The sequence below is a fragment of the Euprymna scolopes genome, chromosome 32, assembly GCF_053919585.1.
Source record: "Euprymna scolopes isolate OS-2025 chromosome 32, ASM5391958v1, whole genome shotgun sequence".
Taxonomy (NCBI): Eukaryota; Metazoa; Mollusca; class Cephalopoda; order Sepiida; family Sepiolidae; genus Euprymna; species Euprymna scolopes.
Genome location: NC_136513.1, coordinates 3,767,494 through 3,783,182, shown reverse-complemented (window position 1 = coordinate 3,783,182; position 15,689 = coordinate 3,767,494). Strand labels below are relative to the sequence as shown.

Here is a 15,689-nt window from a genome sequence, read left to right as displayed (position 1 = left end):
TATATATTGTGTATATATATGCATATATATATATATATATGTGTGTGTGTGTGTGTGTGTGTGTATGTGTGTGTGTGTGTGTGTGTGTGGTGTGTGTGTGTGTTCGAACGCCAAGTAAAATGTAAAGTTTATCTTAAATCTTGATTTAATATATTTTTTGAAATCCAAATAGTGCTGAAAACATGTTTTGGAGCAAATATGAAAATATATAATATTTACAAAATTTTACATTGTCAAAGTGTTTTCTGCGGCAAATCTACAGAGAAAGAGGCACTCGCTTTTTAAACTTCTACGTTACTTTCAATTGTTTCATAGCCGCAACATTATAGATTCTATTTATATAATATAATGAAATACATCAATTTTTACCTTCAAGTCTATAGGTGCTCCTAATAACCATGAAAATGAAAATATTGGGACATTGATGAACAGAACAACCATAAAACAAAACCAAATTTGAATAAAAAATAATTGCTCCTAATTTTCTATATAAATATTTATCAATTTTAACATATTAAAAGAACAATTTTCCTTCTCACATTATTATCCCTCTTTGTTGATTTTACTCTCTTTGTTACCCATTTTGTATAGACGTATACACGCACGCATATATATATATATATGTGTGTGTGTGTCTATGCGTGCACGTGCGCATGTGTGTATGCTATCTGTAGTATGATTTCTTTGATGTTCGTTTATATAAAGCTTGTTTTCTGTATATTTTTTACCCCAAATACATATTAACAACATCATATATTACGGAATTCAGTCATTCCTATAACTTGTTCAAATGAACCATAATTCATAATCAAACAAGTTATACACGTCTCCCACTCTCTTTCCCACCTATGCATTGTCTGTCATGTTCTCATTTTAAGCTGATTCAACAACTCTTGAAAACACCTTGGTAAATATCAAAATAATATTTTCTTCTATGTAAGAGGAATGAAGACAAATAATTCAATATGATGATAATAAGGAGAAATAAAGACGAAAAAAGACAAAGAATGAACGAATATTACTCACATATGTCGTTGCATTAGTCTAAACTGGCACCACACGAGAAAAGAAGCATCTTAGACTTTTGAGGGATATTATTGCAAATTTAAGTCCAGAGACACCAACACTTGTTGCCGCTGAGAATGAAATGGAGAACAGCGGTTTTAGTAGCGTGAAATAACGTTTATTGAAAAAGTGTTAGCGTTTTTGAAATCTGGGGAAACATGATCTCATTAAAGCACTAGTGAGTTTACAATAAAAGGAATGTCATTGCATATAGAAAATTACAGAAAATGTTTGATGATAGTCAAGAGAGGTAAGTAGCGGAGGCTTCTTTCTTTGGGTTACTTCACTTATCTTCGAAACTTATCTTAGAAACATCTGCCAAACTTTACTTAGAAACTTATCTTGGAATGTTAAATTATTAGCAAAGGGAGCATAAAGTGCCTTTTTCCCAGTCTTTGATATGATTCAATTAATCAATCCCAGCTCATTATTGAAAACTAACAATTTTTACAAATCAACTAATTGAACATTTTATTTTTTTAATAATAAAGTAAAAGTGTCTTAATACATATGCTACAGTTGATGTATTTCAAATGAAATGAGACTTAAGTTACCCAACATATCGCAAGCACGCTTTATCTCTCGCTCCCTTACTTTTTCTCTGAGACTTAAATTTTGTATTAGATTTATGGAGAGTCGTATGTTCAACTAACGTTTTTTTATCGTTTAAACACTGAGTCAATAAGTCAATAGTATTTATTTTTTATATCTTTCTTACTACTTTCTTATCTTACCGGATTCCAGAGCAAAAAGTAATCTAATCTGATAAAGTATCTAGCTGTGTTGTTAGTTGTTTCAGAATAACTCAGGGGGGGATGTACATTTCCTTGTATAAACCATTGTATAGCTGTGTCGACGAGATCGTTTTGTGACTTCGAATATTATGTTCTTTTGAATATTTGGCCAGGTATTAGTTATATGTTGAAATATTCTCATCTAAGAGTATCTTGATAAACTCTTTCACATAGAGAATAGAAATACACAAGGATGGTGTTTATCTTATGTGGGTAGGAGATTATACAGAGAGCGAAATTAATTGCAAATATAAATATTTTCTCATAAATCGACAGCATATATGTATGAAAACTCGTTAACTGAATCTTATGCAGGTCTAACAAAAATATAAATATATTCACAAGGATGGAGATTGGTAGTGAATTTCAAAGTCAAGTATTTCGAGGGAACACACTATTAGAATAGAGTTTTACGGCATCTTGGGACCTTAACAATGAAGGGTGGAGGCTTACTACATCCTGGGTTAGTCGAAAGAGTAAAAGTGTTAGGGATTCATCAGATCACATCTCATTAAATACATGTAAAGCAGGCACAAGCCTAAAAGTGTGAGATGTGGAAGATGCACCATCCTTGTCGTGGCAACACTAATCAATGCAGGGATAAATTTCTGGCTTTGTAAAGATATAGGATGCTCTCTAGTGAGAGTACATTTCTAGCACGATAGAGGAAGCCCAACTTCTTAGCATAAATCTTAGCAATGTTTCCAATATATTACACAGCGTTCTTATATTATTGATTTTCATTTCATTCTTCTTTCATTCTTTTTTATGAATTTAGTGAAGCTGGAATTGTGTCTGTAGGAAGAATGACAGAAGCTTTTCAAGTTGGATTTCAGATAACAGCTGACCGAAATAATAGCCACACATTGGCTGCTTTTTATCAGGTGCATTTGGTGAATTGTTCTAAAGGTAAGTGAATTACAATTAATAAAACTACAGTAGAAGAACGATTGCATTTTTCAAATAAATTAATGAAGTAATGCGCAATATGTAATCACAATAACATGTATGAACATTCAACAAGTCAACTATTTACACCATTGTTTTTCACTTATATTCTTGTGACATTGATATTTCAATGCGATAAACGAAACAAACAATATCGCTTTTGTTCACAACTGCAAATCATGTTTATCTTGTCATAATGGTCATTGATTATCAGAATGTTTTAATTTTTTGCTAAAAGTCTACAATTTATTTAAGTTTAAAATTATTTGGTTTAAAAATGTTTTTGTATTTAACATTTTAAAGCTACATTGATCATCAACTGCAGTAAAAATGATCTAAATATGAAATATTATAATCATAAATATTTGGAAACTTAAAAAAATCCATATTAATGATAAATGAGCTCCTGACAATAACTAAGAGAATGTCGAGGCATATGGACTAAATATCACGTTGAATAACATTGAACAACAACAATTACGATTAGAGATACTCTGTAGCCTAAAAGGTGAATATTTTTAGCTGGTTTTAAGTTTATTTGTCGCTGCGGATTTTTTACCTTCTTGATTTGAAGTTAAGGTCTTCAATTGGTGTGATCACTAAGATACTTTAATTAAAAGTCAATATGAAAAGGTGAAATTATAGAGGAACACAAAAGGAATCAAATGAGGTATACGTTGTTTAAACAGTTACATTCAATTTAGCTTAAATTTTCGGTTTTTGAAAAAAAAAATGACAAGTGTGGACCTTCTTTTTGTCGCCACAATATATATATATATATATATATATATATATATATATTGTGGTGATATATCTCGGTCGCTTAAACCCACGTGCGGAGATCATAATGTTATAACTATAAGATCACTCTCGGCAGCCTTGATTGACATTTACGCTATAAATAAATGTTATTTTAAATATATTCCAATCGTAAACATTCACCGAGCAGTTTATTCAGTCAGACATGGCTTCATGACATGCTTCGAATCTCCCGACTGGCCGTAATTGTGACACTCTTGACTGATGATTTCCGAAAGGATAACACACTAGTGTATCTATGTATTAGAAATAATTATAAATGTATATATTTGTATTATATATATATATATATGTATATATATATATGTATATATATATATATATATATATATATAGTGGGGAAAATAAGCGTTGGACACATCCATTATTCTTTGTTTAATACATATATATATATATATATATATATATATATATATATATATATATATATATATATACAGTTATATGTTTCATGTTTCCTTAAATATATTTCATATATATATATATATATATATATATATATATATACATACATACAGTTATATGCTTCCTTAAAACTACTTAAATTAGTTTTATTTCACTTTAGTTGATTTAAGCTTGACATATTTTCTACATTCATGGATGCTTTTATTTAGCAAAAAACATATTTAAAGAAACAATAAATCTTTTTAAAACGAGTTTTATATTTACTTTTTAAGAAAATCGTTTTTATAATGAAAAAAAAATACTCAAGTACAGGATACGTCTTCGAGATGTAGAAATTTACGTAAGAGAATAAAAAAGATAATTTACTAATAATTGGTAATATATCTCTGGGCGTAAACTTTTATAAAAACATAAAGAAATTTGTGACAAAATATTGTCTTTCTTCTAAGAAAACAATTTACAACGTTGAGAACGTACAAATGTCCTTAGTATACCTTTAGTAATACTTTTATTAACGGACGGCATTCCCTGCTATCACACTGCGGTTTATTCTAGTTCATTACTTTAATCAATGAATCTAAAATAATGTGTAAAAATATGATTCAGAATAAATTGAGAAAAAGTCAACACTAATTTATAATAAATCATCGAATTAATTATATAATAAAAACAATAAGTTATTTTAGCTTTAATGCTAAGTCAGTCAAGAAAATGAAAGATTATTGGTTATCTGTTCTATTGTAAACCAGTTCAACAATTTGGGAAAATCTCGTAAAATAAAGTGAATATATCCTCTGCCTACTTCTTTCTATTTTCTGTTTCACTCCGGATCTTTTAGTTTTTTTTTTCACCTCCTACATTTTTTCGCCCGTTTAGCATGTCATTCGCATATTTGTTCAAGATTATGATATTTATTATAGCGTAATATTATGTATCTCTACTATTATATATAAGTAAACTTTGTCTGTCTGTCTGTGTATCCGGGTATCTATGTATCTCTGTGTCTGTACATCTCTGAGTTCGTTCCTTATGGACTCAAAACCAGCTGGATCAATTTTTATCAAATTTCACAGGTAAGTACTTTATGTGTCTGGCAGTGTTCTTAGATAGGTCTTTGTCGGTGTGTCTTCGATAAGCATCGATAATCGATAATCGAACTAATCAGATAAAAAAAGAAGAGACTATTTTGACAAGAATTAATATCTTACCCAGCCTAATAACACAAGTACATTTTAAAAGTTTTATACACACCGAAAGGCCCAACATATAAAATCAAGATTAGGTACTTTGATATGACAGGGATGCGTTCAAAATGAATGTTTCTGTTTAAAGCATAAATTCACTATTATAATTGACTTTTTCATTTTAATCTTAAATTCAAGCCATTATCACTTCCCAAGCAGTAATGCAAGGCATAGAAAATCAACTGAAGGTTCTTTGATAAGGCAAGGGCGCGGTCGAATTTATGTTTCTCTTTAGAGCATAATTGAATATGAGACTTGGCTTTTCCATATTAAACTTTAATGCAAGCATTAAAATTTTTATAAAATCAACACTAAGTTCTCTACAAGGTACATTGCAGACTACAATATATTGTGAAATTATTCACCGCGAGAGTAACGTGAAGCTTACTTTAGGTGCGTCGCGATGGGTCTCCAACTAAAGCAGGCAATCAATCGATTTGATTGAAAATAGGCTATTTTATTGATTTCGATGACAATAAAAATATAGGAGTATGAAACAAGAGTAACTTTGTATGTTTGTTCTCTGTAGACTCGAAAACGTCTGGGCCAACTTTTTTGAAATTTTATACCAAGGTAGTATTTTTACGTAGATTTAGTATCGAACTGCTATGATACATGACTCTCCTACGTTTGAATCTAATTATTTACAAATAATTTCATAAAATCAACATTTGGACCTTTGATAAAACAGGTTCTTTTTAGACCCCAATTGAACAATGATACTTGAGTTCTGCATGTTGAACTCTAAGTGAAGCGATTATTTACAGATAATTTTATAAGATCAACAAAATTGTAATGTAGATAAAATGTATTGTAAACTAAGTCACAGCCGAGAGGCATGTGAACCTTCCTCCCGGTACACTGCAGGGGTCCTTAATTAGAACAGGCAATAAATCGATTTGATTTATAAATGAGAGATTTAATTGATTTCGATGACAATAAACCTATGAGTGTTTGGTACATTTGCTGTTCTTATTTAATTACGACAACGTCGGGTCTCTTTGTTAGTAAATGAATTTTTTTACGTTACGAATCATCGATCCTTTCCATCACTAGCTTTTATTTTTATAGACATCCATGAAAAGTTTTTAAATAAAAGAAAAAACCTAAACTTCCCTATTTTCGCCCTGTACAATGTATTACAAAACATTTATATAATCCAGCTGGAATCTATTTTGCTGAGTAAAACTTTCATAATGGACACATAATCAATATAACCGTTAAACATAAAGTCTTAAATTTTAGTAGATTTTCTTCATCGTATATTTATTGCAATTGTCTGCTATTAACCGCTAATATGTTTAATTGTTTTCTATAGAAGTGAACAGATAAATTCTATATGTGTCTTGTTATTCCCGGCAACTTAATATGAAGTTGTCTTCTCAATGATGCTGACATATTGGTTGTTTACGTCGCCGATAGATTCGTTTTATTGCCTTTACCCTTTGTCTAATCAATGACTGTGGAGACCATCGTCACAGGATCAAAGAGATACGCTATAAAATTGTATATATCGTTTTCAAACCCTTCTTTTTATATCAATAAGGACTTCGTTTATAATACGAGCGGTTTTTCGGTATACACTGCTGATCAAAAAATTAAGACAACTGAATTAATTATAACTCGGTAAACTATTTTTTTAACTCTTCCGACTTAAGGTTACTACAATCTAAAAGGGTATGGAAACAGAAAGGTACATTCCGAAAATTTTATTTAAAAAGGTGCATTTTTATTAAATTAGGCTTTTTACACATGATCAAAATTATAAGACCAAGATATTTATAAATTGTAAGATTTATGGTAATTCTAATGTTTTTAGTTCAGTTAGAGATTAGCAATCACCGTGTAAAGGTGTTACCCATACCTAAAACAAGAAAACTGACCGAAGTTGAGCGCTTTCGAATACTAGGATTCCATAAGCAATTTTTGTCACACCGAGCGATAGCAGCTAAGGAAAATTGCAGTAAAACTGTTATTTGCGACTTTCTAAAGAACACTGAGAATGATGGAAAAGCAAAATCCTTTGGCAGGGTCCCCAAAATTTATCCTGCATTGAGTAGCAGAATCAGACGGGTTGTTATGAATGACTGAGAACTTTCATCTAGTCAAATTAAGGCGGTTACAGATGCTGATTGCAGTTGAATAACTATCAGACGACACCTACAATAAAAAGGAATGGTAAATAAAAAGCGTAAACAAATTCTTCGATTACTTCCACGTCACAAAGTGGACCGCTTAATATTTGGTCGTGAATACCACACCGTGGACATTGAGAAGTGGAAGAAAGTCCTGCTTTCTGGTGAGAAAAAATCAATTTAGATGGTCCTGATGCCTTCCAGCGATATTGGCATGACAAAAACATGCCCTTTGAAATTTTTTCCACACGTCATAGTGGTGGAGGGTCCGTAATGGTATGGGGTGCCTTTTCTAAAAAGGGTCGATGGAGCTCCAGATGGTGCAGGGTCGTCAGACAGCAGCTGATTATTTTAATATGCTACAAAAAGCATCTTTGATGATGGAGGGTCATCGTTTGTGTGGGGGATGAGTGGTTATTCCAACAAGACAATGCTTGAATCAACACTGCGAGACGGACCTTGAGCTGTCTACAAGAAAACGGAGTCAATCTTTTGGGACATCCTGCATGCTCACCAGACTTGAACCTAATTGAAAATGTTTGGGAATGGATGACAATAGAGCTGTTTTCTGGCGACACAGTTTGTAAGTCAAGCATTGTTATAATTACAACATTGGTGTGATGATATGCTAATTGTTATCTTATTTTTATTAATCATGGAATATGTATAAATTTAACTATTAATTCGAACAAAAAAAAAGAATAGCTCGGGGCTAAAATATGATGACATAATATTTTTACTGCATTAAAGCAACTCCAAAAAAGACACAGTTCTCTTGTGATAAAAACAATACTAATAATATAGTAACCTGCTGCTTATTGGTACTAGTATTAATATCATTTATTGGTATTATAGAGAAGGGAATATATGAAGGTCGTGTATATTTCAAAACACATAATAGTCAAACCATTAAAAATATAAAAGTTATCCCCGAAATGTTGACATTTTCAAAAAAAAAAAATACTCTGTTAACATAACTCCCCCACAACTAAAAAAGGAATTATAACTCGGTAACTGGTTAAATGAGCGTTTATACATGTATATATATATATATATATATATATATATATATATATATATATATATATATATATATATATATGTGTGTGTGTGTGTGTGTGTGGTTGTGTGTGGTTGTGTGTGTAAGTTAGTCTGTGCTTATTACATATATATATATGTACACAAGTACACACACATATGTGCATATATAATCAAGGTGGCGCAAACGTCACGCATTATTTTGAATTAATAATTACTTTAACATTTAGTAAATGTTTTTCTATTTTCTTTTCAGAATTTTCTGATAAAATATTGACAATTAATAATGGAAAAATTTAGCACTGAACAACGAATTAAAATTATCAAACTTTATTTAAAAAATTGTCGTTCTATAACATTGACTCAAAGAGTCTATTGTCGGTATTATAATATCAGACCAGCTCCCAATATTGATCGTCTTTTGAAACGGTTTCAGCAGCAGGGCTCAGTCAGTGTGCTTCCACGAATTGGCAGACTACGTTCAGAACGTAAAGTTGAAAATGTAGCACTCAAAGAGGATGGCATTGCTGAAAACCCAGACTCGAAGACTGGCTATGCAGATTAGGATATCCAGAAGGTCACTTCAAAGAATTCTGAGGGAATTGCACCTGTTCCCATACAAAATTCAAATGGTACAGACATTGCAACCCACAAATTTCCAGGCACTTAGCTTATGCTCTCCGCATTCAGCAATTAGCCATAGAACAAAATGAGTTCATTTATAAGGTGATAATGAGCAAAGAAGCCCATTTTCATCTGAACAGGTTCGTGAATAAGCAAAATTGCCGAATATGGGAAAATCCACGAACCGTTCCCAGCGTGAATTGCATCCAATAAAATGTACCGAATCGTGTAGTGTTACCTCGGAAGTCGTGATGGGTTCGTATATCTTCAAAGATCAAGAAGGTGTTGCAGTGATGGTAACTGCAAAACGCTAACAATAAATGAGTGAAAATTTTAAAGGCCAGCTATTCAGTCCAACTGAAAACAAGATGAAGCGACTGCCTATACTGCTCATCAAAGTATGACGCTCCTATCGGGATTGTTTGGCGAGCGTTTAAGATTATTTTTTTAATTTTAAATCGCCTTCACGTTTACCAGATTTGACAGCTCCTGACTTAATTTTTTTCTGAAGGAAAGAGTTTATGGCAAGAATCCAAGAACAATTCAAGAACTTAAAAACAACATCCGTCATGATAACCGAAAACTAGAGCCTGCTATTTTAAGAAGTCAAATGGAATATGCCATAAATTAGAGCTCACATTGTGAAGCCGAAAATAGTAGGGTCATTTAAAGGATATAATTTTTAAAAACTAATGTAAAAAAAATACCTGGTAAATGTATTAAGTATAAGTAAATACTAGCCAATTACTTAAATTTGTTGAAAATTTTATTACCTAAACAAACCAATGCGTGAGTTTTGCGCCACCTATATATATATATATATATATATATATATATATATATATATATATATATATATATATATATATATATATATTACGCAAACGGGAGACCCAACGTCTTCCTGGATTGAATGAGGATCAATGATTCTTCCACATTTCCAATACTTTTATTCGAATTGAAATCGGTGACATCCCCCATTTTTCAGTCAAATCGATTGATTGCCTGCTCTAGTCAGTGTACCGCGAGGAAGCCTCATATGTTTCTTTGCGGTGTCTTAGTCCTCAATATAATGTAGTTTACATTACACTATAGAGTATCTGCTGTTGATTTTATGAAATTATTTTTATGCATATGCTTGGATTAAATTTTATATGCAGAAGTCAAGCATTATGATTGAATAGGGACATAAAAATTAACATTTATTTCGCACGCGCCCCTGTCTCATAAAAGAACTTATTTCTAATTTTATACGCTGGGACATTCTGCTTGTGTGGTGATAAAACTTTTCAAAACACTTGTGATGCTAGACGGCGAAGGGTGTTAACTCTGGTGAAACTCAAACTATTCCCTCTTTAAGCGAATTTTCGATTATCGATTTTCAATACATATCGGCGGCATCCCGGCCTAAAAACTAGCAAAAACACTGCCCGATATATAAAGTACATTTTTGTAAAAAATTATAAAACAGTCTCAGAGTTCTTAGGAAACGAAATCAAACGCACACAGACACACACAATGTACTATATATATATATATATATATATATATATATATATATATATATATATATATATATATATATATATATATATATATCCGCGCATTGTATACCCGCAATTAGAATTAATCATCACACTGCGTGATTTTATATAAACACAGGCATTAGCTAACTGAAGTTTTGAGTTTAGAAAATGCATTATTTTTAATTAAGCTCAGGCTACATATTGAATCGCGCAAGTATATTTCGGTCTACATAACTTCAGTGGTAATCGTCTCTTTTATAACTTGCTTGCTATTTCAATATTGAATTGATTGCTTTGAAGTAATTCAAATCGCGTCTCTTGTATTTATTACAAGTAGCAATAATGTCTCATTATGCTTAACTCGTCGTCTTGTTCCGAAATTAATGAGGCTAATATTGATTGTATTCGTCATCGATTTAACGACTCATATCTCTACTCTTGCCTTTTTTTAGCGTGTATGATTCGCAAACTTTTAGATCAGAAATGATTTCATTAGACAAATTAGACCATAACACATTATAAATATCGAATACCAATTGAGATTTGGTATCTAAATTCTTGAAGCTGAAACTGTATATGTGATTCTATTTATTGTATTATTGTAGATACATAGGAATGGGTATGTTAGATCTGGCAGAACGGTGGTTCATTAAAATTGTGGGGTCTGCCTTCGCGCCTGGTCCACAACCTATGGAAAAAAAATTTAAAAATTAAAAAAAAAAAAAAACGTTTAAAAGTGTTTTTGATACATAAGAATAATTTGATAAGTATGTTTTAACTTAAATATGGATGGTATAATAAAATTATGGAGTCTGCGTTCGCGCACAAACGTTAATAAAGACTTTTAATATCTATCTGCGTAAGTATACTTTGATAATTATGTTTCAGTTTGAAGAAATATGGTATAATAAAATTATGGGGTGTTCGTTCGCACCTGACCTCGATCGAAAAATATCACAAAGTTTAACAAGGTTTTTTTAATATACATCCACAGAATATTGCGATAAGTGTTTCAGTGTGAATAGGTATAGTATAATAAATTATGGGGTTTATCTATTTTATTTTTACTTTCATCACATTTTGTTTTGGTTTTGATACCCCCAAATTCGAAACTATCTCTTTACAACCCTTCCTTTTCATAACCTCTCACACTTTCATAAATCAGAGTCCATTTTCTGTAGGCTGTTTTTTTAACCCAGTAAACGACGGGTACTTTTGCTAGTATATATATATATATATATATATATATATATATATATATATATAAGTTGTTTGTTTTTGTTTTTGCGATACGTTTACAGAGCAATATAGAGAATAAATGACAAAGTGTTATATTCAAAAATTTATGATCTTTACCATCTTTTAATTTATTCCTTAAATTCAGTTGAATTATACAATTCAAATTTGTGCGTAGTATTTATTTACATATACATTACAGAAGATGATAAATACATCGTTACTGTCGTGTTCAAATCCAAGCAATGATGTCCCTAAGTCAACTCATTTAATATATTCTATAAAAGGCTATGTTTCTTTCGACCTCGCTCGAAAATATCTGCCAAAGAGGTGGACATAAAGAGAGGCTGAAAAGTGTCCAGTAAAGGAGTCCAATTATAGGTCATCTATGTTTGAATTTTGAAGCTGACTGGACCGATGTTTGTCATCTTCTGTAATACATACATAACATACATACGTACAGAGACACAAACACACACACACACACACAAACACACACACACACACACACATATATATATATATATATATGCTCATCCACATACAGTACTGTTTCGCTGTTTCAGAGCTCATCAGTGCAGCTCGACACGCAATTAGCTCCAGCCAGGATTGAAACCGGACCGTCTGTACTATAATTAAGGGTACTAACCATTACGCTAATCGCCAGCTGCTGTGCGAGTCGTGAATAAACGATGTATTGACATCGTCCGAAACACCTAAGTTCGATTTGTTTACACAATATATATATATATATATATATATATATATATATATATATATATATATATATATATATATACTAGCATGGGTGCCCGGCGTTGCGCGGCTGTTTGGGTGTGTGTGTTGAGCAAAAAAAAAAGTGGTAGTAGGAAGGCAGGCTCGGACCCGTACGGCGAAGGAGGAAAAGAACGGGAAAAACCTGACGTCTTTGCTGTTACGACCACCATTAAACCGGAAATGACGTAGGTTTACATTAAGATGGGATCACTTTCCAAAATATCGGCGAAAAACGCGACTCTTCCCTGTAAAATGTGCCTAAAATTTTATGTAAAATTTCAAATGTTTAAACAAGAAATTGTATAAGTAATTTGGGAGAGACCGCAGAGGTAATTTCTTTTTTACTTTGATCCCTATTATGACCTCTTAACATTTATTGTTTTGGGCTCAAATCAAGTTATTAAGTTAGACTCATGCTCAAGGAACCTATATCTAAAATTTCAAGTGTTTCTACCAAAATTGTCGGAGGAGTTTGGTAGAGTTCTCAAAGGTCAAATCGTTTTAATTCACAAGCAAATTTCTGACCGAAAACGGATTACAAAGATTTCTCCAAATCTCACTAACCGCTTTATCAAATTTCCAGTCTGTAGACTGAAAATTGGCAGAGTTATTGCGTAGGGAAATGCACACACACACACATACACACACACACACTTACACACACACACACACACACACACATATATATATATATATATATATATATATATATATATAATAGAGTTGTAAAAGGCACCGGATATTGACACCTTGACCATAGATGATTTGCTGGTACGGGCCAGGGTATTCTTAGAAGATGCGGCTGAAATAAACGTAATGTTAAAAGAATTTGATCTGGCGCTTCGATAAATGCAGACTAAAATTTTGCATATCAAGGCAAAATCAGCCTGCGTTTACTGATGGACAAGAGACGCCCTGATATGAAGTTGTGACTAATCACCAAGGCAGCGAGCGAATTGCTGTTACGAAGACAGCTCAGCACGCCCATGGACTTGGTTAAAGAGTATGAGCAAATATCTGATGTACTAGTTAAGTCGGACGACAATAAAGAGGACCAATTTACAAGAGTGCTTCAGCGGTAGCTCAGCAAATTAAAAACTGAAGTTAAACCAATTCAACGTACTTGCCACACCACTGTACATCGGTTGAACATTATGCAAATCGCACACATCCTCCTTTAGAGTCGACACCTCGACATAAAACGCACATCATACTTTGCCAAACGAAAGGACACTACTATGGTGGTTCAAACACGTGACGCATGTCAGTCGATCAATCCTGTGCCTGTACACTGGAGCAAAGATGACTTGGTGGAGTGGGCAACTGGAGCAGGTTTGGTGTGGACATCATTCATCGTGAAGTGATTACTATCTCATATGCATTGATCGTGGTCCTCCGCGATTTGCGATATGGAAGTCTCCATATAATCAAGATTCACCAAGCATTATACGCGAGTAAAGATCGATATCTGAGGAGCGAAACCCATCAATCGAAATACTAACGATCAATGCCACCGCATTTACCTGCTAACATTTTCAGCAGTTCCTGCAAGACTGGGATGTGTATCTCTTATAAGGTGAGCCCAGGACCAGTACGAAAAGAGTGTGGTTGAGAGAAGCCACCGAAATGTGAAGACCATTGCGGTTAAGAAACAATTTTCTATACAATAAGCGGTTTACTGCTATAACAGTACACCAAAATACAATGTTTTAATATCCACTGCGTCGTCCAACGCCATATACACCTACAACGTCCGCATACAAGGTGTTGAGTACATGGCCAGCACTGACTCACAAGATTCCCAAGGCAGTACCAAGTGGAAAATGCTATTCAGGATAGACTCCCGTGCTACAAGCAAGTCCAAGATAGGCCAGGTGACTGGAATTAACAGTCCACACTCGGTAATTATTGAAGGAATTGCTTATCGTATAAAGAATTTGTGGCGTTGTCCAAGGGCTTGCATACCATTCAATACCACTAGTGCCTCGTCAGAAGGAAATGAACAACTGAATACGCCGAGGCCGATATCGATAGACAATGTTCCCGACACTAGTAGCTCAGAAAACCTCTGATGATGACAACGATGATGATGATAATAGTTGTTCAGATTTATTTATTACAATTTGATCGTAATAACAAAGAAATATTATTTTCATTTTTTAAATAAACATTTCCATTGAATTATCTTTATAATAACAAAAGTAATGCATTTTTTTTAATTTAAACCTTTTGTTTGAGTTTCTGCGAAATAAATGACGATACTTTCGTCCAGCACCTTCCGACGTTATACGTAAACTAACTGGAAAATGATGATAATGAAAACTTTTTATTCTGCATAATTACCATTTTATGTTTACTTCGTTCATTTATATTTTTAGTTGTCGCAGATTTTTCTTTATTTTATAAAATTAAGAATAATAATTATTGATTAGAAAAAGAATAACTTTAACATAAAAAAAACTATTTAGATCACCTAATGTTTTAGTTTAATACATTTTATCTCTACTATTATATAAAAGGAACTTTGTCTATGTGTCTGTGTGAGTTAATTCTCTATGGATTCGAAAAGGAAATTACTTTATCTGTCTGGCAGTGTTCTTAGATTAGGAATGTTTTCGATAACTATCGATAATCGAAATAATCCGATAACATAAAGAATATGCGATGTTGACCAAAATTAACGCTATACAAAGCTAAAAATTACAAGTGTATTTGGTAAGTTTTATCATCACACAATCCAAATGTCCCGACGTATAAAATAAACAGTAGTTACTCTGATATGACAGGGGCGCGTTCGATACGAATGTACATGTTTAAAGCACAATTGGACTATGATACTTAGCTTTTAGATTTTAAACTTCAATTCAAGCTATTATCATCGCACAAGTAGTTAGGTCAAACTTTTATTAGAGAAAAATGTTTACAATAAAACATACTTCACGGTTGTCACAAATATCAATCATCTTTTATTATTATATATACAAAATACAATAGAAAGAATACGTTCACTGCCATTTTTCTTTAATAAACCCAAAATTTTACTTAACCATTTACGATTAAAAATTATACGTTTATCTT

General features: G+C 32.4%; 1 protein-coding gene across 1 annotated transcript in view; it reads left to right on the top strand.

Moving 5' to 3' along the window:
• LOC145256188 (uncharacterized) overlaps positions 1–15,689 on the top strand; it is a 491,452-nt gene that overhangs the window by 238,546 nt on the left and 237,217 nt on the right. Inside the window, exon 3 of the mRNA XM_080114776.1 lies at positions 2,638–2,768. Within this exon, the coding sequence (XP_079970902.1) occupies positions 2,638–2,768 (131 nt within the window). The remainder of the gene's footprint in view (positions 1–2,637; positions 2,769–15,689) is intronic.